Source organism: Amphiprion ocellaris, chromosome 15, assembly GCF_022539595.1.
Source record: "Amphiprion ocellaris isolate individual 3 ecotype Okinawa chromosome 15, ASM2253959v1, whole genome shotgun sequence".
NCBI classification, from domain to species: domain Eukaryota; kingdom Metazoa; phylum Chordata; class Actinopteri; family Pomacentridae; genus Amphiprion; species Amphiprion ocellaris.
The window spans coordinates 8,548,161-8,573,663 of NC_072780.1; the positions used below are offsets into that span (position 1 = coordinate 8,548,161).

The 25,503-nt window shown below is 39.8% G+C and overlaps 1 protein-coding gene across 6 annotated transcripts in view; it reads left to right on the forward strand.

The window, feature by feature from the left end:
* ripor2 (RHO family interacting cell polarization regulator 2) overlaps positions 1–20,948 on the forward strand; it is a 95,923-nt gene extending 74,975 nt beyond the window's left edge. For all 6 annotated transcript variants that reach the window (XM_055018033.1, XM_055018034.1, XM_055018032.1 and 3 more), the window contains 16 exons: positions 5,226–5,375; positions 6,689–6,752; positions 7,541–7,584; positions 8,159–8,284; positions 8,386–8,534; positions 9,588–9,717; positions 10,673–11,428; positions 12,329–12,513; positions 13,402–13,564; positions 13,692–13,824; positions 13,958–14,119; positions 14,519–14,698; positions 16,717–16,919; positions 17,007–17,090; positions 17,252–17,342; positions 18,349–20,948. In XM_055018033.1, the coding sequence (XP_054874008.1) occupies positions 5,226–5,375; positions 6,689–6,752; positions 7,541–7,584; positions 8,159–8,284; positions 8,386–8,534; positions 9,588–9,717; positions 10,673–11,428; positions 12,329–12,513; positions 13,402–13,564; positions 13,692–13,824; positions 13,958–14,119; positions 14,519–14,698; positions 16,717–16,919; positions 17,007–17,090; positions 17,252–17,342; positions 18,349–18,449 (2,721 nt within the window). In that variant the 3' untranslated portion in view covers positions 18,450–20,948. The remainder of the gene's footprint in view (positions 1–5,225; positions 5,376–6,688; positions 6,753–7,540; positions 7,585–8,158; positions 8,285–8,385; positions 8,535–9,587; positions 9,718–10,672; positions 11,429–12,328; positions 12,514–13,401; positions 13,565–13,691; positions 13,825–13,957; positions 14,120–14,518; positions 14,699–16,716; positions 16,920–17,006; positions 17,091–17,251; positions 17,343–18,348) is intronic.
* Positions 20,949–25,503: the final 4,555 nt, after the last annotated feature.

Sequence of the window (25,503 nt, forward strand, 5' to 3'; positions counted from 1 at the left end):
CAAGTGTGAACTCCTGGATTTGTTCACAATGTAGCCAGCCTTTGAGTATTCGGATCTCAAAATGAATATTCAGATACCACCACAACAACCGAATATTTGGAAATTTGCTGTGAAATGTTGGATGCAACCTGAAATTAGTTGGCATAAAGTTGTCCCGGACTTTGTGGGACTTTCATAAAATGTTTCAATAACTTCTTCTACAAATGTTCTGTATATCTATCTGTAGGAAAAGACAGTTATAGTCATGGATAATATGTTTTGTAAAGCTGCACTGTTTAAATGTCACAGCAGGAATGCCACATGAGGTTTGAACATTTAGAAACAGCGTTACGTATCCTGACCTCTAGCTAGCACTGACAAGTGGATTTTTTTAAAATGTGAAATGTCTCATTCAATGTGTATCAACATCAGTCATGATAGGCTGACATTAAAATTATCAGGCTGTGCTCCAGGCAAGTCTGCCAGGAGTAGGGCAGGGCAAAATAGGAAGTACATGTTTTTGAGCTAACAACTGGTGCTGATAAACCTGCAGTCAAGAAGAGGAAGTTCATCACCTTTCATGTCTGTGTAGATTCTCAATCATCCATGTCAAGTGTAGTTGAAGTAAACTGAACTTTCCAAGAATCAAAAGTCCATTTACTTTCTCCCGTTGTACTTAGGATTACCCTTTATGTTTTTTCCAAGCACTTCAGAGACAAAAAAATGCTGCATCAATACAGCAATATACAGAAAAATGGAGCAATGATTCACTATGTGAACAGCACCTTTATAGCCTGGATGTTAAATGAGCACTCAATTATTTAAAATTTCAGTGTCCCACACACATGATCGATCATTGGATGTGTAAATACAGTATAAACCAGGAACTAGTTTGCAGCACGCATTCGATCTCATCTCAGAAATGGACAACCTATAAACAATCGTCAGACTTTCGGCAGCTGTGAGCTACAGTAAGCGTGTTTGTCAGCGTCTGTGCTCAGGCTCAGGCGTGTCTCTTTGTGCGGGACAGCTGCCGTGAGCTACGACTTAACAATCATCCATCACCAAGTTGTTAGTTTGTTCCTGCGCCGCCTGCAGATGTCTGAGCAGTAATTGGCGCACATGGAGGAAGCAGGTGGCACAATGCAGCCCTTCTGACTTCCTGCATGGGACAGGCTCTGTGGCGCATGTGTGTGTTGACCGCTAGCATCAGCAGGGCATCGTTAAGGACATGAGGGACAGAAGATTGAAGGTGAGAAGAGCGGCTGCCAGGCGCCTCCTCTTCCCCTGAGAGAGAGCGTGCGCATGTTAACCACTTGCCAAATTCAGTCCAAAACGAGTGTGAATGCTTTGCATGCGATTACTTATAATATAGGGCATTTTCTGCGTTCCCCCTTGAATGCTAATCTTGCCACCAACACACGCCCACAGTTCCCCAGAGAATGGCTTGTGTGTTTGATGCTGTTTGGTGTGGCCCGCCTGTTTTAATCTGCTTATAATCACTCGCCCCCCGGCAGAAAATGTGTATGTGTGTGTGTGTGTGTGTGTCTGGTGTCCTACAATCCTGGATAATGGCCATATCTTAAGAGGATTCCTGCCATATCCTAAACATTCTCTGGTCACATTCAAAACAGCACAGTTGGAAGTCAGATGCAACCAAATAAACATCACTTGTTAATATTTTAAAAGGATTATATTGCCCAAAAAAAGACAGCTAAAATGGATATTTCATTCTTAATATATGTGAACTCAATATTCTCCCCACCCTGGACCTAATTGATTCCTCAATGAAGGTTTTCCCATAATCCCCCACTTGGTGTCTGAGCCATCCCACTGAGCTGTAATTAACACAGCCCAAAAGAGGCTCCATTTAGAATACATTTACATGTAATATCTGTCAACATCTGGGAAGAGTTAATTAAGAAGGTTCAGGTGGTTTTTATAGGATGCATAAAACAGATACGATTTTTGTGTGGAAATAGCCTTTTAATTCAGCACATTGTTATTGTTTAGTGTGCTGTATAGTCATGTAAAAATCATCAATTTTATGATTGGAAGGCTATTTAGTACAAAGGTGTAGATTTTATACTTGTGTTGTTGCAAAAAACAATAATTTTTATTCTCAAAACATAGTAAGAACATGTCCCAAGATGCTGATTTACCAAAATAAGAGTCCAAAACACCCGAAATCGTTATCTTATTGTGATGGAAGATTAAAAGCATCAGCAAATATTAACATTTTAGAAGCTCAAACCTGTGATTTTTTTTTTTGTCACTGTTGTCATTTTTGTTTGTTTGTTGATGTTGCTCTGTGGTGTATTTGATCAATCGGAGAAAGTTCTACATCAATCCTAAATCCAGGACAACAAAGAGCAGAAAAGATTAAATGCACAGTCAGGAAAAACTCCATAGGTGTATAGAAGATGTGGACCACATGCCGGTCTGTGTGTGTCAGTTTCCAGCAGAGTATTGATGCTACTTCTTTCTTCTTCTGCCTCACTGTCCAACAACATTCAAAAGTGTGCGCCACTCAGACGTGCGATTTCCATCCATCTGCCTGCGTTGAGGTTTCTGTCTTTTCTTTGTTTGTGTTTTTGCCTTTCATGTTTCTTCTTTTTCTGGGGTGAAATGTGCCCGAGGCGCCGCAATATGCTGATGGCCACCCTCTGGAGTGGAGCTTGGCTGACCTTCAAAAGGACATTTCCTTGAAGGCAGCGAGGGGCTATTGTAATTGGGGACAAAATTTAGCTTCATTAGCCGATAATGATATGATTAGCGATTGCCTGAAATGAATGATGGCTATTCATCAACTCCCAATTTGTGAAAGCCCGGTTTTGTTACGGAGCCATGCAATTTTCTGCAAATGAATAACTCCTTGTCTGCTTGTGTACAATAACGTAGTATTTCTCGACTTAATAAGTGCAAAAGTTCATCAGGGTGAAAGTGTGTTTCAATTGACATCAGCTCAGCGTGTTACAGAGCCAAAAATGTGTCGAGTTTTCTTTGTTTTTGTAAATGAAAATGCTGTCAGCCGTTGGCTCTGAACTGCCTCCATAGGAAGCAGTGAGCTGAGAATAACAGTTGAGGTTGGATGTTGTTTTATAGCTGGCTCAGCTCAGCTGCTGCAGCCGCACCACATACACCACATACCACAGACAGACAGACAGACAGACAGACAGGCTGACGGGCTGGGTCCCAGCCGGGGATGGGGGGGCGCTGACGGCTGGCTGGTTGGAGGTGGAATCGGTCGGATTGTATGTGTGTGTCAAGATAAGTTATCATAGTATCATCAGACTGCATTATCATCCTCCAGAACAGAACAGCCCTGCAAACTACCTTCACATTTTTACCATAAACCCTCATTTGCCCACAAAATATCTTCTCCCATACACATCAACATGTCCACACGCATTCACAAAGTCCAAGATCCAAGCAGCGTTCACTAAGATAGACAAACAAAGACTCTGAGAAGCTGTTAGGACGACAGGAGCCAGAATGGCCCATTTTCTCCTGCTTCTCCCTAATGAGAGCCATAAAGCGCGCGAGGCATCAATATTTCAGCGTTCTCGTCAGGCAGACGGCAATATTTCCCTTTGATGAGGCTCACCAGAGGTGTTTTGTTTTGCCCAACTGCCACTTCGATCATATGCGAATTTAGGAAGCGGAAACATTAGATGGGCAGGACGCTGAAAACAGAGACTGCTGCTGGGAGATTGTGTTATCAGGGAGAAATTACTGGGAGTGACTCAGCAGTATTTACTGCTTCTGTGTGTTAAGAAGAGTTGATGACATTTACTTTGATTTGTGAGATGATCCTTTCAACTCAGCTTTGTTTCATGAAGAATTGTGGCTTTTTTGGGCCTTTTTTGATGAGTTAGACTTTTAAAGAATCCAACTAATAAAAGGAAGTGACAGCTACTGATGCTTTGAATGTTGGTACTGTTGAAACGAAATATTTCATGGAGTTGTTACTTTATATAGCAGTTTTCTAAAGTGTTTTTACAGTAAATACAGAATGAAACAAGTATGAAAAACTAATGAGATAATACAACCAAAAAATAACAATAGAAAACAAACGATGCACTTCACAAATACAGTAAAGCCATTAAACATCATTTTCAAAAGTTAAAACAGGACAGAAGAAATAGATTTGCCATTTTTTCACTCTCTTACCAGGAGTTAGACTGATACCACTCATGTGCTACCAAATATGAGGCTAAAGACTGCAGGCTTGACACTCTGTCCAACTGTATCAAAATCCACCTAACAGCACCTTTGATGCTCAGTAGCAGTCATGTTACATCTTCATAGATTATAATAATCTTCATTTTAATCACATACACAACTTCTAGCACCTTTGGCTTGACAGAAAAAGAAATTTCTCTCTGCTGGGTTCAGTTAAACTGCTAGATCATCTCACTTTGACTCTATTTCAATTGAAAGTCTGACATTTTAGCTGACAGTGAGACAGCAGGATGTCGATGGAGTCGGTTCCTCCCCCCTGCGGGTTTGGGTTGGATCATGCTTGTGCTGCAAAGTGAAGTCATCTCCAAATGAGCTGTAAAGCCCCGTCTGTTGTTGCCTCGCTGTGGGAGTGTCCCACTGGGGTCGCAGACTGGGACGATGCAGGCTGCTGCCACTGGAGGCTACAGTTACACTCATGCATAGCAGCTGTATCTGTCAGTTCACTCCAGGACCCAGTGGATCTGTTTCACCGCCTTGTCACTCTTGATGACTAACTTTCTGTCTGTAATTTCAGCCTTGTCATTACTGCGTTATTCATTTCATTGTTTTCACAGTCTCTTTCTTTTTTGTTCATCTGAACATGGGGAAGTTTTCTTCTCACTCATGTTGGAGCTTGTATTTATACCATCTTGTCATCAAATAGTTTTTGTTCTTGTTAAAAGCAATAAAAACTGAAGTAACAGCATCATCTTAGCAGTGAAATCCTGCACCAGCCTACAGCTGCGTTGGGTGTCCTTGAATGAATCCCAGTGAGATGTGAGCACATCCGGAATAATTCAGATGGCACTTGGAAGTTTTGGGGAATTTGCTTCCTGCCCAGGGATGTTTTGATGTGAACATATAAAGAGGTCCAAACTTCAAAGACTGGCTTCATGTCATTACTGCAGAAGTTTCTCTCTCTCTCTGTCATGTGTGTGTGTGTGTGTGTTGATTAATGAATGCCGGCTCGTCCTTGTGGAGCGCTGATTAAAGATGGAGGGACTCTGTGTGTGTTCACTCAGGTGGACGAGCTGTACGAGGCCTTCTGCATCCAGAGTCGTCTGAGGGAAGGTGCCAGTCGGATGAAGCAGGCCTTCTCCTCCTCGCCGTCCACTAAAGGCACCAAAGAGAGCATCGCCGAGGTCAACCGCCGGTACAAGGAATACACTGAGGTACTCACAGAGATGCTAGCATGACTGTAGACCTCATGAAAGTCATGTAAAGTAATGCTAGCTGACTAAAAATATGAAAATCTGAAAAAAAAATTTGCAGTAGTAATGATCAGTACCTGTTAACATCTGTGAGTCCCTGGTTGCTTGGTCACACCTCAACTACAAGTCATATTGAAAATAATCTTTCACCATGTGAAGCACAGTCTTGTTTTGAACAAGCTGATGTATTTTCATGTTTGTACTGTGTATTATAGAGATTTGGTGTCAGGTTAGAGAGACTCTGCGTTTCAGATTTTCGATATAATCAGGTCCGATATAATCTGAGTGAATTAGAATTGTGGTCGGCAGATATGAGGTGATTTATGAAACAACTATAAATCCTGTGGTAATGAGACTGGCATTGAGTGAGAGAGGACAAAATGCCTACATTTTCATGTATAAATTGTTCATGTAGAGGAGAAATTATAAGACTGAGACAGGGTTAACTGCACTTTTTTCATAAAATGTATTTGGTCAAAATTTACTCGAGCAGAAGCAAAATTCAGGATTTCCAAAAAACTCATAAAACCTAAACTGCATAAAAACCATAAGAGATATCAAAGCATAAATTTAAATGAATCACCTTCAAGGCCTTGTGACCTGTTTAAACTTTGAATGAGGTTCCTACTGTAAAATAAACCAGAGCTACGGGACTCTAGAGATGGCTGTTTTTGGCAGTTGTCTAGTTGACTTCCCATTCATTTCAATGGGGATGTTTAGGGCTGTTATTTTATTAATTTCTTTAAAAACATGCGATGAATCACTAAAAAGTCATAGCAGGCTGTTTGCAATCAAGCCGCATGTTGTGATTTATAGTTTGTATGGGTTTTCTAAAAGCTGCCTGACAAGTTATGTACTGAAAATCATGTCGAAAGAATCTGTAAGAATAAGCCCAAAGAATAGTAAAGTGCACACTTGATAAATCACACATTTTCACCTACACATTCAAAGATAACATAAATATAGAACAGTTTACATTAAACCTAGGGCTATGCTTGAAAACACTGACTATATACCTAAATATAAGAAGCAGATTACTGCCTACACTGTTTTGTAAACACTAATATGCAAAGTCATGTTCTTTCAGTATGATCTTTAAATCCCAACAACACACACACCTGTTGTCGCCTGACTTGAAGGCTTAGATCAGCCTTTACGCCTCGTCTGCAGCTTAGCGTTGACTGGTTTTGTCAAAGTCTCTTGATTACTATTGTTGTTCTTGCGTCTTGTGAGGGCTGTTTGTGTAATCGGCCTTGTCTCTCTCTATTCCCCAGAACATGGGCGCATTTGAGAGCGAGCTGGAGAACCTGCTCGGGGAGTTTCATATCAAAATGAAAGGTAAGATAAGAGTCATTATAAGAAGTTTACACATATACACACCATACATGCCAACCGCTGCAGATTCCATCCAAGGGAAAATCCATAGGATCCACAAATGGGAGCAAAATGTGTTAGATATTCTTTCAAAAAATCGAGAAAAAAGTTCCACTGTGTCATTGTACCAGCAGCAAACAAATGCAAACAGTCTGTATTTGACACATCAAGGTGGCAGCGTCTGGTTTGCATGATGCAAAGGAACAATTAAAATCAAAACTGCAGCAGAAGAATAGAAATCAGTGGGAAAATCAGCTGTGGGTGATGATGTTTGTTTGATCCTCGATGCCCTGAAGTTATGATCAGCAGTTTCATAAGATTGCCAATGGCTGGAGTAGACCATGTGACAGAATTTTTACCACACAAATGTTGATTTTTATATACAGACATTCCTTTTAAGTTTACATGTATGACATACTGGTATTTACTTTTAAAATAAGAGCCATTTCTTCACTAATGATTACAACATGAATGTTTTATTACTCTATATTCACTGCAGCTTCTTTGAAATGTGTCCACACGACATTTTGTAACAGAGAAGTCTTCAGTCCCAGCAAGAAATATGGCAGTTAAAATTGTTCTCCTACCGTGAGAAACTGATTCTTTACACAGCCTCTTGTGTAATAATTCATCCTGAATGAGAAAGTCACATAAAGTTGCTTGACTCATGGTTCCCTGCATCACATTAGAGTTTTCCTTCCTACCCTTTGCCTTTATGAATAATAAAAAAATATGTTTCTTTTCTCTAACAGGTTTGGCAGGCTTTGCTAGACTCTGTCCTGGAGACCAATATGAGGCAAGTTTCTTCATTTTCCTTCTGACTTTCATAATGAGACGAGAAATGTAAGATTTCACCCACTTTAGTTGACATTTAGCATCAATAGAACAAGTAGACATTTTTTCTGTTTGAAGTAGCTAAAATGATATTTTAATAGTCGTGGGGTGGCTCAGTTTTTTCAGAGTTTTAGTTCATTATATGGCTTTCTTTGGACTGCAGCAGGCTGCTTTGTGCCCTACATTTCCAATGACAAACAGCAGACAGTTACAGTTAGCGCTTCAGCTAAAACTCAGATATTTCCACCAAGAGTTGGAAAAACAGAGCTGAAAGAGTCAATATTGAACTTAAATCTTTTTCCAACACTTTCGCCATTAAAAGGTGATGATATATGTCAGTACTATTCATTTATTTCTTCTGCTGCCTCACGTTTAGCTAAAAAAATTCAAAGTGACAGGATTTGTATTATTAATTCCTCATGACTTCCATTAAGGAAACGTTTTACTGTTAAGTTCATGAAAAATTATCAAAGCTTTCTCTGGATTCATGCTATTTTCTTTCTTTCCTGACGATGCTTTCTTGTTCTTTCCTGTAGATCTTCATGCGATATGGACGCCAGCGGTGGAAGTTGAAGGGGAGGATTGAAGTGAACTCCAGACAGAGTTGGGATGGAGATGAAATGGTCTTCATGCCCCTCATCACTGACCTTATTAACATCAAGGTGCTGAGGGAACACCGATAAGCTTGTATCTAAAGCATTGTGCTGCAGCAGAGTCCGTTTTTCCCTGAACTGAGTAGTAAACTGGTGTTTTGGTGCGTCAGGTGACGGAGCTGAAGGGTTTGGCCACTCACATGCTGGTGGGCAGCGTCATCTGTGAGACCAAGGAGCTGTTTACCGCCATGCCTCAGGTGGTGGCTGTGGACGTCAACGATCTGGGGACCATCAAACTCAACCTGGAGGTTACGTGGTAGTAAGTCAACATTCACTTCTTCACTTTTAGACCACATACTCCTTCACAGTACTCATAGATATGTTGTAGTGTGTATGAAGTGCAGTACATCTGCTGAACTTTAATATACTTAATGACCAACTGTAAAAGACCTTGTTAATAATTTGTGATTATTTTGTGACTTTTAAAATATCGTAGCAGAGATTCTTTTAATTTCAGATAACAATTATAAACACACTGATGGTGCCACTGCTGGGTTTCAGGGTTGTGAGATATAAATGTTTTGGTTCTTCTACAGTCTTTTACTGGACTGGCCTTAAGCTTGGGTTACCAACGAACACCCACAATTTATTGTTTGTGTTATATGTAGCTTTAAATGCAGTGTGTGCATGACTTGTGACTGACTGCCATCTGGTGGAGAAACTTATTTATAAGCTTTGGCATGTACAGAGCCATAGCTTCCGTTATATACATTTGTAGATTTAGAATTTTATTTATGTGGCTTACATGCTTTAATGTTCAATAAACATTATTTTTCTCAGTGAACCTCTTCTCACCTTCTGTCTGAAATGAGCCTTTTTAGCTCCTGTCTCTTTAAGGCCTCCTTCCTGGTGCATCATGACCCCAGATCTGAGTCTAAGCAAAGAAACGTAGCCCTAGCAAGAGCACCTCTAATGAGGAAATAATGGCAAGGAAGCTGCACAATCCAAACTAGTTGCTAGTTATGCAGATATGTTACTTGGTGACATATATGAGTAACAGAGGAATAGCCTGGACTTCAACATGGCGTTTAGGGCCTATAAGGAGCAGTGTTGTCTACGGCGGAGAATACATCTTTGACATAGACTTTGGGCTTTCTAAGTTAGTAATCCTTTAACAGGTACAAAAAAAAACAGCTTCCTAACACGCTAAAGGAGAAAGAGAAATCATAACATTATGGGCTCTTTAAGTGAGCAAATAAACTGTGTTGTTCTGAACACTAAATAAGTAAATTGACTTTTACAGGATTGCAGGAACAGGATAAATCAGACAGAGCAGTTATATTTAGTGCGTTGTTTTCTTTCCGCCTTCCAGCCCCTTCGACGTCGAGGACCTGACTCTGTCGTCTGGCAACGTGAGCAAAGCCACAGCTCTCCAGAGACGAGTGTCAGTCTATAGCCAGGGCACACCGGAGACCCCCACCTTCCAGGACACCTCCTTTTTTGTGAGTCCAGCACCCACCGTATCTTCTTTAGCGTCATTGTCGAGGTGTTAGACAGATTTCTTTTTTCTTTTGAGTTGTTAACAAATTCTGTGATCCTTGTGCACCAGCCTGAGCACTGTCTGCACTGTACTACAAGGATGATAATTATGGCCCAGTTTTTCTGTTGATGCATCATGCGTATACGGGCAATGCTAGCACTACCCCTAAACTAACCCTCACCCATTTCCCTGCTAACCTCCTCTTCTTTGCATTTCCACATTATAACCCTTCATCCACACTCTGTCCCACCTCACACCCTCATCCATTCCCCCTGTATCTCACTCACCTGCTCTCACTTGAAAACCCAACTCCTGCTCCTATTTGCCTGCGTACATTGTGTAAAGAAGTGGCAGCCATATCCCGTGGAGCGCCAGCGCCTCTCCTTCCTGCACATGCTCCGAGACACCCTGCTAGAGAAGCTAAGGCGCAGTCGCTCGTTTGGTGACCTGGCCTCGCTCCGGCCAAGGCCCAAATCCAGTCTGGAGGTCTATGTGAGTGTGCTGTGGCCCCCCTTGACCCTCCTAACCCGACTCTGTGTGCCCCCTACCTCCCTGACATGAGGGGGATCCTCTGCTGGTGTGGGCAAACTTGTCCAGTTCCTTTCTGTGGGCTGCAGAGTGCCATGTGTGGATGATTGCATGTTTATTTGCATGACATGCTTTAAGCTGTCCGTATTATTGTTTTCAGTTCAGATTTACTTTACTCTTTGGCTCTATCTTGGTTGAACTAGTCACAAGAACTGAGAGAGAAAAGTGGAGTTAGAGTGGATGTTTTAAGTATATCTGCTGTCTCTTTTACTATTTTACAGAACAGCTTTCTCTTGTACTTTTCTATCTTATGTGGGCTGGTTTCAGGCTATTTCTCCATTTTCCATCTTTTTTAGTACACGTATTTATTTATTTCTCTCTTTTTCCAGTCTACTTTACCAGATGACGTCTTTGAGAACGGCGGCTGTGGTGTGGCCGAGTGCAAGCGTCTATCCTTCACGTTCTCCGACACCTCTGGTTCTACGCCCAGCCCCAGCCCCGCCCCCAGCTCCTACTCCCCAGGCCAGTCCAACCCCGAGATCACCGTCACTCCTCCAGAAACAGAGACGGTACCTACACAAATCCTCCCAACTAGGGAGGACTCCATCGCAGAGGAACATCTGGTGGAGGAAGAGGAGGAGGAGTATGAAGAGGATGGGGAGACGGGCAGCAGAGGCAGCAGAGGCAGCAGGACCAGTCCCAGCCTCGCCAGTGACGAAGTGGAGGTGACTGAAGACTCGGAGTGGGAGCGCACCGAGTCCCAGCGTAACTCCAGCTCCAACGGCGGCTCGGCTGCACCGTCCTTGTGTTCTGACGGACACCTGTCTACGGTGGCTCCCGAGGATGTTTTCCTGGATCATGCCGACGAGCTGAAACCCGTGGAACTGGACACAGAGGAGGCGGGAAGCCTGACCAAGCAGCTTGTGAAGAGGCTGACTTCCTCCGAAATTGCGCCGCCCAGTGAGAGCACCAACGAGGGCGGAGGGAGCCTGAGTTGGTCCGGAGAGGGAAGCAGGGCCTTCCTGGAGAGCAGCCTGGAGGAGGCCATCCACAGCCTGCTGATGAGACTGGAGGCACTGACGCATCGCTGCAGAGAGCTGCAGGACCTGGAGCAGGAAGTGATGCGCCTGGAGGACCTACTCAAGGTGAAGGCTGACTCAGAGCCCACGTCTCACTGGCATATGTGCTTAAAGCTTTCATTCTGAATGGAGAAAGGATTATTTCAAGTACTTTAAAGAGATGTTGAAGAGATTTTTTTTACTTCATGATATAATTGGAGTGTTGGAGTCACCCTCAACATTGTGTGAAGTGTCCTAACTTCAATATGAGTGTTGTGTTTTTAACCCTTGTGTCGTCCTGCGGGTCAAATTGACCCGTTTTAAAGTTTGAAAATGTGGAAAAAAACAATATTTTCACAGTGAAACTTCTGACGTCCATATTTTCAACATTTTTGGGAAATTTTTGAACATTTTTTGGTGGAAAAAAAGAAATGTTATAAATGTTTCTTAAGAACATTCACCAAAAAATCAACCAAAATCCAGCGAATTTCGCTGGATTTTGGTTGATTTTTTTGGTGAATGTTCTTAAGAAAATATTAGAAGTTTTACTGATATATATGAAATCACTTCAGATATTTTTGGGATTTTTTTTGGAAGATTTTTACTCATTTTTTGAAAATATTTACATGAAATTTCTTATTTTTTTAAATAAAACTTTTAAGGGAAATTTTTAAGGAATTATTGGAATTTTCTTCCTGAAAGTTTTGCAAATTTTCAGAAATTTGTGGATTTTTTTTGCAGAATTTTTAAGACAAGGAAACAATATTTTTTGGTGCCCGTAAATGAGGACAACAGAAGGGTTAAATGAGTGCTATCATTCTAACTGACAGGGGATCACTTACATACTTACTAAAATGTGGTGACAATATGAAGCTCAAAGTTAAACAAAGCAGTCAGTTGACATGACAAGGTTAGTTGGATCTTCTTGTGGGATTTTAATGTCCTGTTTATTTCTGTCTGCATCCGTATCATCCTGTTTTTCCACAGTGTCGTCTCCCGGGTCACAGGAGTCGATCATCCAGCCTCAGTCTGACAGTGGAAAGTGCCCTGGAGAGTTTCGACTTCCTCAACACCTCTGACTTTGATGACGAGGACACTGGTGATGACAACGCCGTCCTCAGCATCCCCCCACAGAGATCTCCGCTTTTTGATACAGATGGAGAGAGAATTGGGTGAGTGGAGTTACTTCCTAAGCACATTTTGTCACTGTGATATTAAAAATATATATATATATATAAACGTATGCACAAAGTAAAGTAAGGTTTGTTTAGTTTGAAGTGATTAAACATGAGAATGAAAACTGAAGTGCAGCTCATTTCCCTTGGATAAAGTATGTCATTTTGTCATTTGGTGGATTGTAAAAGCATGTTATCATTTCAAAAATCACCAAAATGACACAATTTCTCAGCCAGAAACTGCACGAAAAGAAGAATTTTCAGCTTTCCGATAGTCACTGAGCTACTCATCTGTGACGTGCTGCTTGGTTGGAAAACTTATTGAAATTTAAACTTAAAAACATGATATTACCTGAAAGTCACTTTATTCCACAGCTCTCAATGAAAAAGAATGCCAAAAAAAATTGTTTACTTTCAGAAGGCATGAATTCCAGGATCATAAACATCTAAGTAGTAAAATATCTATAGGATGTAGAATTACCATTTTTGTCCAGTCTTGATAACACCTGTCAGCACTTCAACTTGTACAACAAAAAATGTGCATGTTGAATTTAAGTTTTATCCAGTTTTTGCAGAATTAATATCCAAAGAAATAAAAAGAAAAACAATGGCACATTCTCTACTTGTAGCCATGATTGTAGTGTTTTTCATAGAGGTACAGGACTTTAGAATGCAATGAAAAATGAGCCTTCAGTGATTACAAATGTGACAGGGCCAAATTGAAAAAAAAGAAATTACAAAATTAAACTGCTTGTGGTTCAGAGGGTTTAACAGAATATGCATTGCCTTGCACCATAGCAGCACTTAATTAAAAACAATTTGAGCGCAGTAGTTCTGTGTGTCGCTGCTGCCACCCGGTGACGACTGTCGGTATTTACTGTTTAGCGGCCAGCATCCTGAGGCCAGAGGACACCTGAGTGAAGCCTTGACTGAGGACACTGGAGTGGGCAACAGCGTGGCAGGAAGCCCCCTGCCTCTTACAACTGGAAATGAAAACCTGGATGTGGCCATCGTCATCCACCTTCAGTACTGTATTCACCTCATACAGGTAGAGCCCCTACTGATATAATATAGAAAGGATTACATGAATCCAGTTTGTTAAACACATCACCTTCTACTTACTGCCGCCTCATTTATAGTATCTAACATGCCTTTGTTTCTTGATTTTATGGCAGGTGTTGAGCAGTGGGGTGAGTGTGTGGCAGCGTCGCAGTGTGCTGTTAAAACTGTCCGGACAGACTCAGCTGTTGGAAGACCTAGCAGAGATCAGCGTGGACAGACTGGGAGCGATTACATCTGCTGCTGACGGTGGGTACCAGCAAGTGAAAAACTGTTTTTTAGTGTTTTCTGAAGCCGCAATGTATCTGTCTGGCCAAAAATAAATAAAAGTTTCAGGGTTTGTAGCCTCTGACCTTGTGTACTTTCTGTCCTCTTCCCTCAGTTCTCCCGGGCCTCGCCGAGCGCCCTCAGCTCATGACTCTGTGGTCAGAGTGCAGCGGCTCTGCAGGACTTTTCCACACCACGCTGGACCGAGTGTTCAAACACATGAACCAGCGCTACGCAGCAGTGCTGCAGGACAGACACCCACACAGCACCGACACAGGTTGGCTCATCCCCGCTTTCTGTCTGCAAACAGACCACAGGTTATACTTAGAAGTTCACCCTCTTTTTGTTGGCAACACAGTCCTGTTTCTGTGTTTTTATCTACCATTAGCTTTAAACTGAGTCACTTATTTGGTTTGTAAATCAGAAGCTGTTTTAAATGCGCCCCTGAGGGGAAATTAGATAACTGTAGCTGCTAAGAATATTAGGTTGTTGATAAAAGACGAGAACAGAAGCTGATGTTAGAGAGACTACATGAAATGGATTGTGACTGCAGCCGACAGGATTATTTTCTAACGTATTTGAGATAAAATAAAAACCTACCATGAAAATATTGTTGCAGTTAGCCAGAAACAATCTACTTTGAACACCTGCTGATTCCTTTCTCTTTTCACTCCAGTGATGGGTGTGGTGGTGGGTGAGATGGTGGACAGGAGCGACCTGATGGAGACACGTAGTCCTCCTCCTGCTGCTGCTGCTCTCTCTCAGGACGTCCTGACGGTGTTTCAGTTCCACAGCTACATCTTACAACATGAAGTCCAGGACATGGAGACACACCTGCTGCACCTGGCCAGAGAGGGTGAGCAGAAGTTGCATGCCCACTTTCATGTCGGCTACTAGAGAATATATACTTACATGTCCAGGCTGCTTTCGTCAAACTACACCAAATATTCCAGCTGTTTGGAGATGAACCGAGCAGCAAGAACTCTGCTGTGTCACTTTAACACCTATCCACTCAAGTAGAAATACAGATTTTCTTTTTAAATTGAAGAATTTGCAAATAACAAATGTCTCGGTGTTGTATCAGAAAGATATATGTTTCAGTGAAGGTTTTCGGGCTCAGATAGCTTTTTGTAGCATTGCAACTCTCAGTACAGAATAACAGGAATCATAAAGTAGTAGTGAAAAGGAAGTTATACAGTATAGAAGTCACTGTGGGCTCATTTTTCGCTGTAGTATGAAGTTCTGGGCTTCTATGGAAACAACACAACCATGGCTGAAAGTAGAGAGAACTCAAAAATGCCTTTACTGCAATATGACACAGTTTTAGCACCATAAAATCTAAAACGAGAAAAAACAAATTTAACTTCTTTGATTACTTACTTTACAAAAACAGAAAAAACTTGGAATCAACATGCACAACATTTTTCCAAGTGACTACCAGTGTTACCAATAGTTGGGGAAAATGGTGACTTTATAAACTATACTCCATACTTTTCTCCTTTCTGCTCTGTGTAAACACATCCTGCAGTTCAGTCGAGTTATCCCTGAATTTTTGTCACATGACTGTTCCCAGTTGTGTCAAGGAGTGCAAATTTGTTTTTGTGATCTACAGCATCTGACTGCAGACCATTTGTTTTTCATGCATTTTTACATGAGACGTGTGGAATAAAACGATTTTGGTGAAATATCTCGATTTTAGGCTTAGATTTGTTTGTTTTCCTGCCATGCCTCCCTCACAGGGATGTCACAGATAAGTAATTTGAAGAAAAAAGGTTGACATCATGTGATTCCCTCTGTTTCTGTAATTTTTTGGCTCAGATAAATGTTGTAATTTTGGCAGTTTTCTAAACACAACAGGCCCTTCAAACCCATCAGCTGGTTTTTGGGTTTCAGAGAGGAAGCAGGGACATGAAAACAGGATGCTCTGTGTACACCCAAACTTATAGCATCAGCCAACTCAATCCATGATGGCAGCCCAGAAAATTTCACAACCAAGACATGACGAAGAGAAAATGCAAATGAGTTGTGGGTTAATGCGGCAAATTAAGTATGTTAAAGAATTAGAGATCGTTAAACTACAATGATGTAGATTTTCTAGAATCAGAATTGTACTTTTTTTTTCTTTCTTTTTAGATAGCATTAGCAATTAGCAGTTAGCAATTGGTACTTGCATGTTAGATGAAGTCTGCCTCTATAGTCTGTCTGTGGTGAGCTTGGCTGAAGTAGTGAAGCAATTAGAGGTTAGCATTAGCATGTAGCTCTAGTAAGTTTGCTTTGGACATTGTAGTCTTGCAGCTAGCATTAGCATTTAGAGCTAGCACTAGCAGGTTTGAAGAGTCTATATGTATAATTTCTTTGTTACTTTTTAGCAGTTGGCACTAGGTAGTTAGCATCTTGCACTAGCTAACTGGTAGCATCAGCGCTGGTCACTACCTGGAGCATCTCCTAAACAGGCCTGGGTCAGTTGAACATGGCGGTGCTGTTTGGATTGTGTAGGAGCAGTGTGAACTGGCACTAAGGGGGGTGAATCTGGGATGCCAGAGTTCACCATCTAGCCTCCTGGAGGTGTGTGGGACTAAATAGATGAAACACCGTTGAAGGGAGGTTTCCACCTGATGACCCCCAGAGATGTGTTAGGAATCACTGCTCACTGGTACGTACAGTGATTGGTCAGGGATCCTAAGTCCTTCATTGGATGCGCATCTTTCTTGTTTGGAGCACAAGTGTCTTGTGTTTAAACTAACTTGCTATCTTCTCTTAATGAGATCTCCAAGCAGCATCATGCTCATGCCAGTAGTCCAGAAAAGGCCTTGTCACTCTACAGTGGTTCCATCCCTGGTTTAACCTTTGTGTCTGCCTTTGCTTCGTCCTCAGAGGTGTTGGCGGAGGTCCTGTGCAGTGGTGATAATGCTCGGTGTCTAGCGGAGCTGGAGGAGGTACCTTTGTCATCTCTCTGGCCTAGAAACAGCACCCTGAGGTCTCTGGCCTCCCTGCTCACCGCAGAGGACCCTCAGGTCAACAAGGCAGCAGCCGACTACCTCTCCTCCGGAGCATCTAACAGTCACTTCAGGAACAGGGTGAGTAGTGCTATAGAGAGCAGAGCATGTGCACCATTTATGCCATTTCACATACAGGAGTCTCATCTGAATGTATGTTGTGTACAGGCGGTGGAGTGCTACACCCAGGCGCTGTCAGAGGCTGGAGTTCAGAGCCAGAGGGCCGCCTGCTCAGCGCTCAGCTGCCTGCAGGTCGGTGTCAGCTCACATTATCTGTAGCTGCCGGTTTTTATCATAGAACAGCAGTTTCACATTTATGTAATGAAAAGAGGATCATTAAATTCTTGTATCCCCCGTGTACTCTGACAAGTACGCTCTTCAGAGAATTACCTCATTTATCTGTCTATATGTAGGCGGTGGAGAGCATCAGGGCGGTGATAGCGCTATGCGATTCAGCTGATGAGGAGCTCCGCCACGTCGCCATAGAAACCCTGCTCACATTCGGTGAGTAACAAATTCATGGAAATGAAAGGTTGCTACACTTGTAGAAATCATCATGTCTAATTTGCATTTCATACACAAACGACACCGAGTTTAAAACATTAACCTTCTGAATCTCAAGCAATTTCTGGATGTTTTTTTTTTCTGTCCCTCTCATATTTTTTACTCACTTTGGGCTTATTGTTCACTGCAATATAAAGTTCTACACCTCTATGGAAACAGTACAACCATGGAAAGAGCTATAAAGAAACTCGAACATGCATTTTGTGCAATATTAAAAAAATGTTTAAATGCTACAAATCATAAAAAAGAAACATGTACAACATTTTTCCCAGTGCCCACAGGTGCTACCCATGCTGAAAAAACTAGCTATGACTTTTCTTACTAAAGATACTTTGCTGTTTATGTCTTTAATTAGTTTTCATACTTGCCTTTCTGCAATTCAGCCAAAAAGTCACTGAATTTTTGCAACCGTTGGATGCAGTTGATCACTAATAGCTTCCATGGTTGTCCTGGGGATCACAGAATATTATGTTTTTTACAGAATCTGATTGGAGCCAATGCTTTGTTTTAGGTATATTTTTAAATGAGACTTATAGAAAAAAGTAATTTTGATGTACTGTCACGATTTTCAGCCAAGATTTGGTTAAATTTTCCACCCAAATAGCGCATCACAGATGAGTAGTTCAGGGACTGTTGGAAAGTTCATAATCAAAAGATTCTCCCAGTTCTTACTGTTTGGTAATTATAAATGGTGTAATTGGTGATTCTGTTAAGACAACATGCCTCTAAAACCTGCTGGTAGGTTGTTGGGTTTTACAGTAATGCATCGTGGACAGTGTAATGGCAAGACAAATGTTTCTTTCTTTCCTCAAAGTTTCCTATAGCAGTGGACACTGGATTCGATTTTGTAATATTTTGGCTGCAGAGATGCCACTCCTATCTGAGAAGCAGCACGTTACCTGTCATTGCGTTAAAACTGCTTGAATGAACGCTGTTTTTCTTCCAGGTGAGGAGGGGCGGCTGGCGTACGAGCAGCTGGACACGGTGCCGGGGGAAATGATTCGTCTGGGCACGCGACGAGGAAACGCCGTCACCACTGCCTTCTGAGCCACCATGCCACTGAAAGACACACCAGACTGCATCCCGGCCCGACTCCGTGGACGACGCTGCCCCCTCAGCTTAAACCGCCACACTGCACACCTCACGGGGCTGTTGGTGGCTGATCTGTTCACTGATCTGCTTGTCTGGCAAAGACTTTTTCACATTTAATCACTGTTCTCACTGATACTGCCTCCTGGAGAGAAACTAACACCAAACAAACTGTTTTGGACACACAACCTAGACCCCTCCTGCATACACACTTTCACTTCTTGTTTCATCTTCACCCTTGATTTTGAACACTCCCCTGCATCCTCTGACTTTCTTACCCTGCTTTCTGAGCCAGGTCACGTTAAGTTAAACTGGAAAGCACGAATTGGACTGGACACAACGCCGCAGAAAGCTGCTCCAAAGACTGTGGAAACCGAGCATCTTCACCCTGCAAACATCCTCTCTGGCCACTGCTCACAGCGCTCATATCACTTACTCACTGATCAATAATCATCTTGATTGTTACAATGTCACGCAATATTACTATGATCTTTGTATAATCACTGTAACTCATGTTTTAATTGGTGTTTTTTTGCATTAGAAACGTTTTCTGAGGCTTTCAGAAGATTTTGCACTGTTGTAAGGCATGTAAATATGGCATATTTTACACACAGCCGGTGTAATATGTGTGGTTGTATTCAGAAATGTAATTTAAGTTCTGTTTTCTTGTACGTTCCATTTGAGTTTCAGGGATCTTGTATGGTTGAAAGGTGTGTGTTTGTGGCAAGCTTTGGAGGAAGTGAGTTTAGAAAGCCTGAGCAGTTTACAGTCTTCATGTGAAGAGGAGAAACAAGGTCAGCACAGTGCCCAAGGTTCACTCACTCAGCAGTTAAAGTCTGAGTTTTCTCATACTTGCAGTTAAACAAGTGCAATTTTTCTGTACATAAGTGATTCTTTTGCACCTGGCTGACACAAGGAGCCTGTTTCATATTGTCAGTTTTTGACTTCTTGAGCCTTGAAATGGATCGAGCGGGCAGATGCTCTTTTGTAAATGCATTTTTTCCTACCAGATCAGGAGCCAGTCGAGGGCAATAAGTTCGGTTGTGGAGTTTGTGAGAATGCGCTTTCTCAGTGACTGCACAGAGAGAAAGATCCGCCCGGCTGAGGATAGATGCAGCCACAGGTTTGGCTAAACGCTCGTTTGTATGTCAGCGTGTGAGCTAAATGCAGGATTAGAAATGAAGCTTTTATTATGAGAAGCTGCAGAATGAAGTTTCGGTACGTCTCGGGTCCGCTTTGTTCCCCACATTCTGACCGTAATGTGGGAAAACCGGCCCAAGCTGAGCATCTAACTCCAACTTCTCTCATTGCAACTGTACTACTGAGTCCGGTGCGAGTGCACGACGACAAAAATTCACCACATATGTTCACAAATCCTATTTATTATTTCCTCCTTGTAATTCTAATATTCTTTGGAGTTATACTGTAGTAGTGCAAATGACATTGTTATGTAAATTAATTGTATATTTATGTTCTATTTTCAGGTCTAGTTTTGAAATATTGTCTTTCGTTTAAAAAAAAAAAAAAAAAAAAAAAAGGCCTCTGTGTTTTTACCGTGCAACTGATCTCATGCTTAATTGGAAATTATTTTGAATTAATTATAACAGATTATTATTTTGGAGAAAGTTAAGATTTGCTAATAGAATTATAGATTTTTTTTCCCCTAAAAAGGTCCCCAAAAAATGGGACATTTATATATTAGAGATGTTACTTTATTACCTAGAAGATTTACTGTAACCAAAGGAAATTTTGATTTTCAAATTGTCTTATCAAGGAGAATGTATTTTCAATACAACATCTGCATTTTGGCCTGAACACTCAGACCTATCTTTAGAAGCACAGCTTAAAAAGATTAACACAAATCCACAATATATGGATCTCGTTACATTTGGTTGTAACTGCACAGTCCAAAAGCCATATTGATTAAAAACAAGTGGTAGTATTTTTATGAAATGTATTTTTTTTTGTATTATAATCTGTAAATGTGTGACGTTATTACTAAAAGCTAAAGATGGTGTTACTTTTTTTTTCTATACACCCTTTTTGCAAAACATGGTCCAGATTTTAAGCAACACTCACTTTTATTTCTTCCATGCTGTGAATAGCATTGCAGTATTTTGATTGAGTATCTAATCCACCCACTCATTCAGCATCTTTTCTTTCTTTTTACAACCTTGCAGTTGACCAGTGTTATAAGTAAATTCTTGGCCTGTTCGATTCCTAATCACCACAAAGTACAAGTTGGCAAAATGTGCACGTTTAATTACTTACAGACTGGTTTTAAGAATAGCTTGGTACACTTTGCTGAAACTGAAATTTATCCATCTCTGTAGTCACCTAGCTTCAGTACTGATCCATCTGGTTGCATACTTCTCCGTTGTGGTTAGCAGTATTTCTTCTGCTCATCAAAAGTTGCAATAAAGTTTATTTTTGCATAATTAAAATGGAAAAATTGTGGATGTTTTTAATGTCTCTCAGCGTCAACAACAAAAACCAAAAAGACAAAACAGGCAGGTGAGTAACCAGACAAACAATAAAGGTTAGTATATACTCTAAGAAAACTTGCTCTACAATACTATAAATAAAACACTTTTAATTTAAAATCTATAAAATACTAAATGTAATTAAAAGTAAATATACAATATTTACACATTTTAAGGCACAATGATTTAAAGTTTCTTTTTTGTTGTTTATAGCATAGATGTTTTAATTGTTAATTCTTTAATTTTTATCTTTAATTCCAAACATACCCTAAGATCCACTCAAGAAAAGTGCACATCACCGTAAATCTAAGCATTGTGTTTTATAATAATGCTTTAATTTAATTAGACAAATTCATTGTTGTTAGGTGAAAGGGACAATCACTGCATATTACTCAAGGGACAGCTCAAGAAACAAGGTGAGATTTAATCATATCAATCAATCAATCAATCAATCAATCAATCAAAGTTTATTTCTATAGCCCTTTACAACAGCCCAAAGGGTGACCAAAGAGTTTCACAGTAACAAAACAAGAAAAGGACTCGGAGAGCGCAGTACTATGCCAATGCTTCTCAGTCGTTGCATCGTTTCCGATGGCTGAAATTCTGAAAAAATTGGTAGCAGAAATCACAGCAACATAGCATGTGTCCATTTAATATAGATGTACCAACAAAGAAAATGACCTTACGCTGAGCAGAGGCATGTGTTATGCATGTGTACATTATGTACGGATACCGAATTGTGTGACCTAAATATGTAGCAGGCGGCAGGAATTGATGGGACTCAGAAACACCCCCACAATTTAATCAATTGTTCCGTGTATAATTTCCAATGGATAAGTCCCGATGAGTCCAGCGGTTTCTAGTGGGATCGCAATCATGTGATGTTTATCAGGAAGTTGACGTAGTGTCCGCTTGACCCCCATATGATCCAGCTCACAGCTTTACATCCCCAGGTGAGAGACATTTTGGATGACATAATGTCAATTTTTTTGACATTTTGGACGCCATACTAAACAATGATGTTTTTGTCACATTTTGGACAACATACATGTTTTTACAACATGTTTACAAATGACATTTTTCGACAAAGTATACTATGGCGTTTTTTTGCGCCAAAATTCATGATGATTTTTTTTTCAAAGGAAACCTTTCTGGACTGTTTTTCACGGCCTCCTGTACATTATTTCATCATATGGCAAGTTTTTACAACATGTTTGAAAAATCACATTTTTTTTCGACATAGTATAGTAAGGCGTTTTTTGCGCCAAAATTAATGATGATTTTTTTTTTCACAGCAAACCTTTCCGGAGTGTTTTTCACAGCCTCCTTTATATTATTTCATCATATGGCACGTTTTTACAACATGTTTGAAAAATCGCATTTTTTTTCGACATAGTATAGTAAGGCGTTTTTTATCGCCAAAATTCATGATGATGGTTTTTCAAAGAAAACCTTTCTGGAGTGTTTTTCACGGCCTCCTTTACATTATTTCATCATATGGCACGTTTTTATATGTTTGAAAAATCGAATTTTTTTTTCGACAGTATAGTAAGGCGTTTTTTTGCGCCAAAATTCATGATGATTTTTTTTTCAAAGAAAACCTTTCTGGAGTGTTTTTCACGGCCTCCTTTACATTATTTCATCATATGGCACGTTTTTACAACATGTATGAAAAATTGAATTTTTTTTCGACATAGTATAGTAAGGCGTTTTTTTGTGCCAAAATTCACATGATGATGTTTTTTTCAAAGGAAACCTTTCTGGAGTGTTTTTCACTGCCTCCTTTACGTTATTTCATCATATGGCAAGTTTTTACAACATGTTTGAAAAATCACATTTTTTTTCGACATAGTATAGTAAGGCGTTTTTTTGCGCCAAAATTCATGATGATTTTTTTTTCAAAGAAAACCTTTCTGGAGTGTTTTTCACAGCCGCCTTTACATTATTTCATCATATGGCACGTTTTTACGACATGTTTGAAAAATCTCATTTTTTTTTCGACAGTATACTAAGGCGTTTTTTTGTGCCAAAATTCATGATGATGGTTTTTTTGTCAAAGAAAACCTTTCTGGAGTGTTTTTCACGGCCGCCCTTACATTATTTCATCATATGACACATTTTTACGACATGTTTGAAAAATCGAATTTTTTTCCGACATAGTATAGTAAGGCGTTTTTTTGCGCCAAAATTCATGATGATTTTTTTTTCAAAGGAAACCTTTCCGGAGTGTTTTTCAAGGCCTCCTGTATATTATTTCATCATATAGCACGTTTTTACAACATGTTTGAAAAATCACATTTTTTTTCGACATAGTATAGTAAGGCTTTTTTTGCGCCAAAATTTATGATGATGTTGTTTTTCAAAAAAAAACCTTACTGGAGTGTTTTTCATGGCCTCCTTTACATTATTTCAGCATATGGCACGTTTTTACGACATATTTGAAAAATCGAATTTTTTTTCGACATAGTATAGTAAGGCGTTTTTTTGCGCCAAAATTAATGATGATTTTTTTTTTCACAGCAAACCTTTCCGGAGTGTTTTTCACAGCCTCCTTTATATTATTTCATCATATGGCACGTTTTTACAACATGTTTGAAAAATCGCATTTTTTTTCGACATAGTATAGTAAGGCGTTTTTTTGCGCCAAAATTCATGATGACTTTTTTTTCAAAGAAAACCTTTCTGGAGTGTTTTTCACGGCCTCCTTTACATTATTTCATCATATGGCACGTTTTTATATGTTTGAAAAATCGAATTTTTTTTTCGACAGTATAGTAAGGCGTTTTTTTGCGCCAAAATTCATGATGATGTTTTTTTCAAAGAAAACCTTTCTGGAGTGTTTTTCACGGCCTCCTTTACGTTATTTCATCATATGGCACGTTTTTACATGTTTGAAAAATCGAATTTTTTTTTCGACAGTATAGTAAGGCGTTTTGTCGTGCCAAAATTCATGATGATGGTTTTTTTTCAAAGAAAACCTTTCTGGAGTGTTTTTCACGGTCGCCTTTACACTATTTCATCATATGGCACGTTTTTACGACATGTTTGAAAAATCGAATTTTTTTTCGACATAGTATAGTAAGGCGTTTTTTTGCGCCAAAATTCATGATGATTTTATTTTCAAAGGAAACCTTTCTGGAGTGTTTTTCACAGCCTCCTTCACATTATTTCATCATATGGCAAGTTTTTACAACATGTTTGAAAAATCACATTTTTTTTCGACATAGTATAGTAAGGCGTTTTTTTGCGCCAAAATTCACATGATGATTTTTTTTTCAAAGAAAACCTTTCTGGAGTGTTTTTCACAGCCTCCTTTACATTATTTCATCATATGGCACATTTTTACGACATGTTTGAAAAATCTCATTTTTTTTTCGACAGTATAGTAAGGCGTTTTTTTGTGCCAAAATTCATGATGATGGTTTTTTTGTCAAAGAAAACCTTTCTGGAGTGTTTTTCACGGCCGCCCTTACATTATTTCATCATATGGCACGTTTTTACGACATGTTTGAAAAATCGAATTTTTTTTCGACATAGTATAGTAAGGCGTTTTTTTGCGCCAAAATTCATGATGATTTTTTTTTCAAAGGAAACCTTTCCGGAGTGTTTTTCAAGGCCTCCTGTATATTATTTCATCATATGGCACGTTTTTACAACATGTTTGAAAAATCACATTTTTTTTCAACATAGTATAGTAAGGCGTTTTTTTGCGCCAAAATTTATGATGATGTTGTTTTTCAAAAAAAACCTTTCTGGAGTGTTTTTCATGGCCTCCTTTACATTATTTCATCATATGGCATGTTTTAACGACATGTTTGAAAAATCTAATTTTTTTTCGACATAGTATAGTAAGGCGTTTTTTTGCGCCAAAATACATGATTTTTTTTTTTTCAAAGGAAACCTTTCCGGAGTGTTTTTCAAGGCCTCCTGTATATTATTTCATCATATAGCACGTTTTTACAACATGTTTGAAAAATCACATTTTTTTTCGACATAGTATAGTAAGGCGTTTTTTTGCGCCAAAATTCATGATGATGTTTTTTTTCAAAGGAAACCTTTCCGGAGTGTTTTTCAAGGCCTCCTGTATATTATTTCATCATATAGCACGTTTTTACAACATGTTTGAAAAATCAAATTTTTTTTCGACATAGTATAGTAAGGCGTTTTTTTGCGCCAAAATTCATGATGATTTTTTTTTCAAAGAAAACCTTTCTGGAGTGTTTTTCACGGCCCCCTTTACATTATTTCATCATATGGCACGTTTTTACGACATGTTTGAAAAATCGAATTTTTTTTCGACATAGTATAGTAAGGCGTTTTTTTGCGCCAAAATTCATGATGATGTTTTTTTCAAAGAAAACCTTTCTGGAGTGTTTTTCACGGCCTCCTTTACGTTATTTCATCATATGGCAAGTTTTTACAACATGTTTAAAAATTGCATTTTTTTTTCGACATAGTATAGTAAGGCGTTTTTTTGCGCCAAAATTCATGATGATTTTTTTTTTCAAAGAAAACCTTTCTGGAGTGTT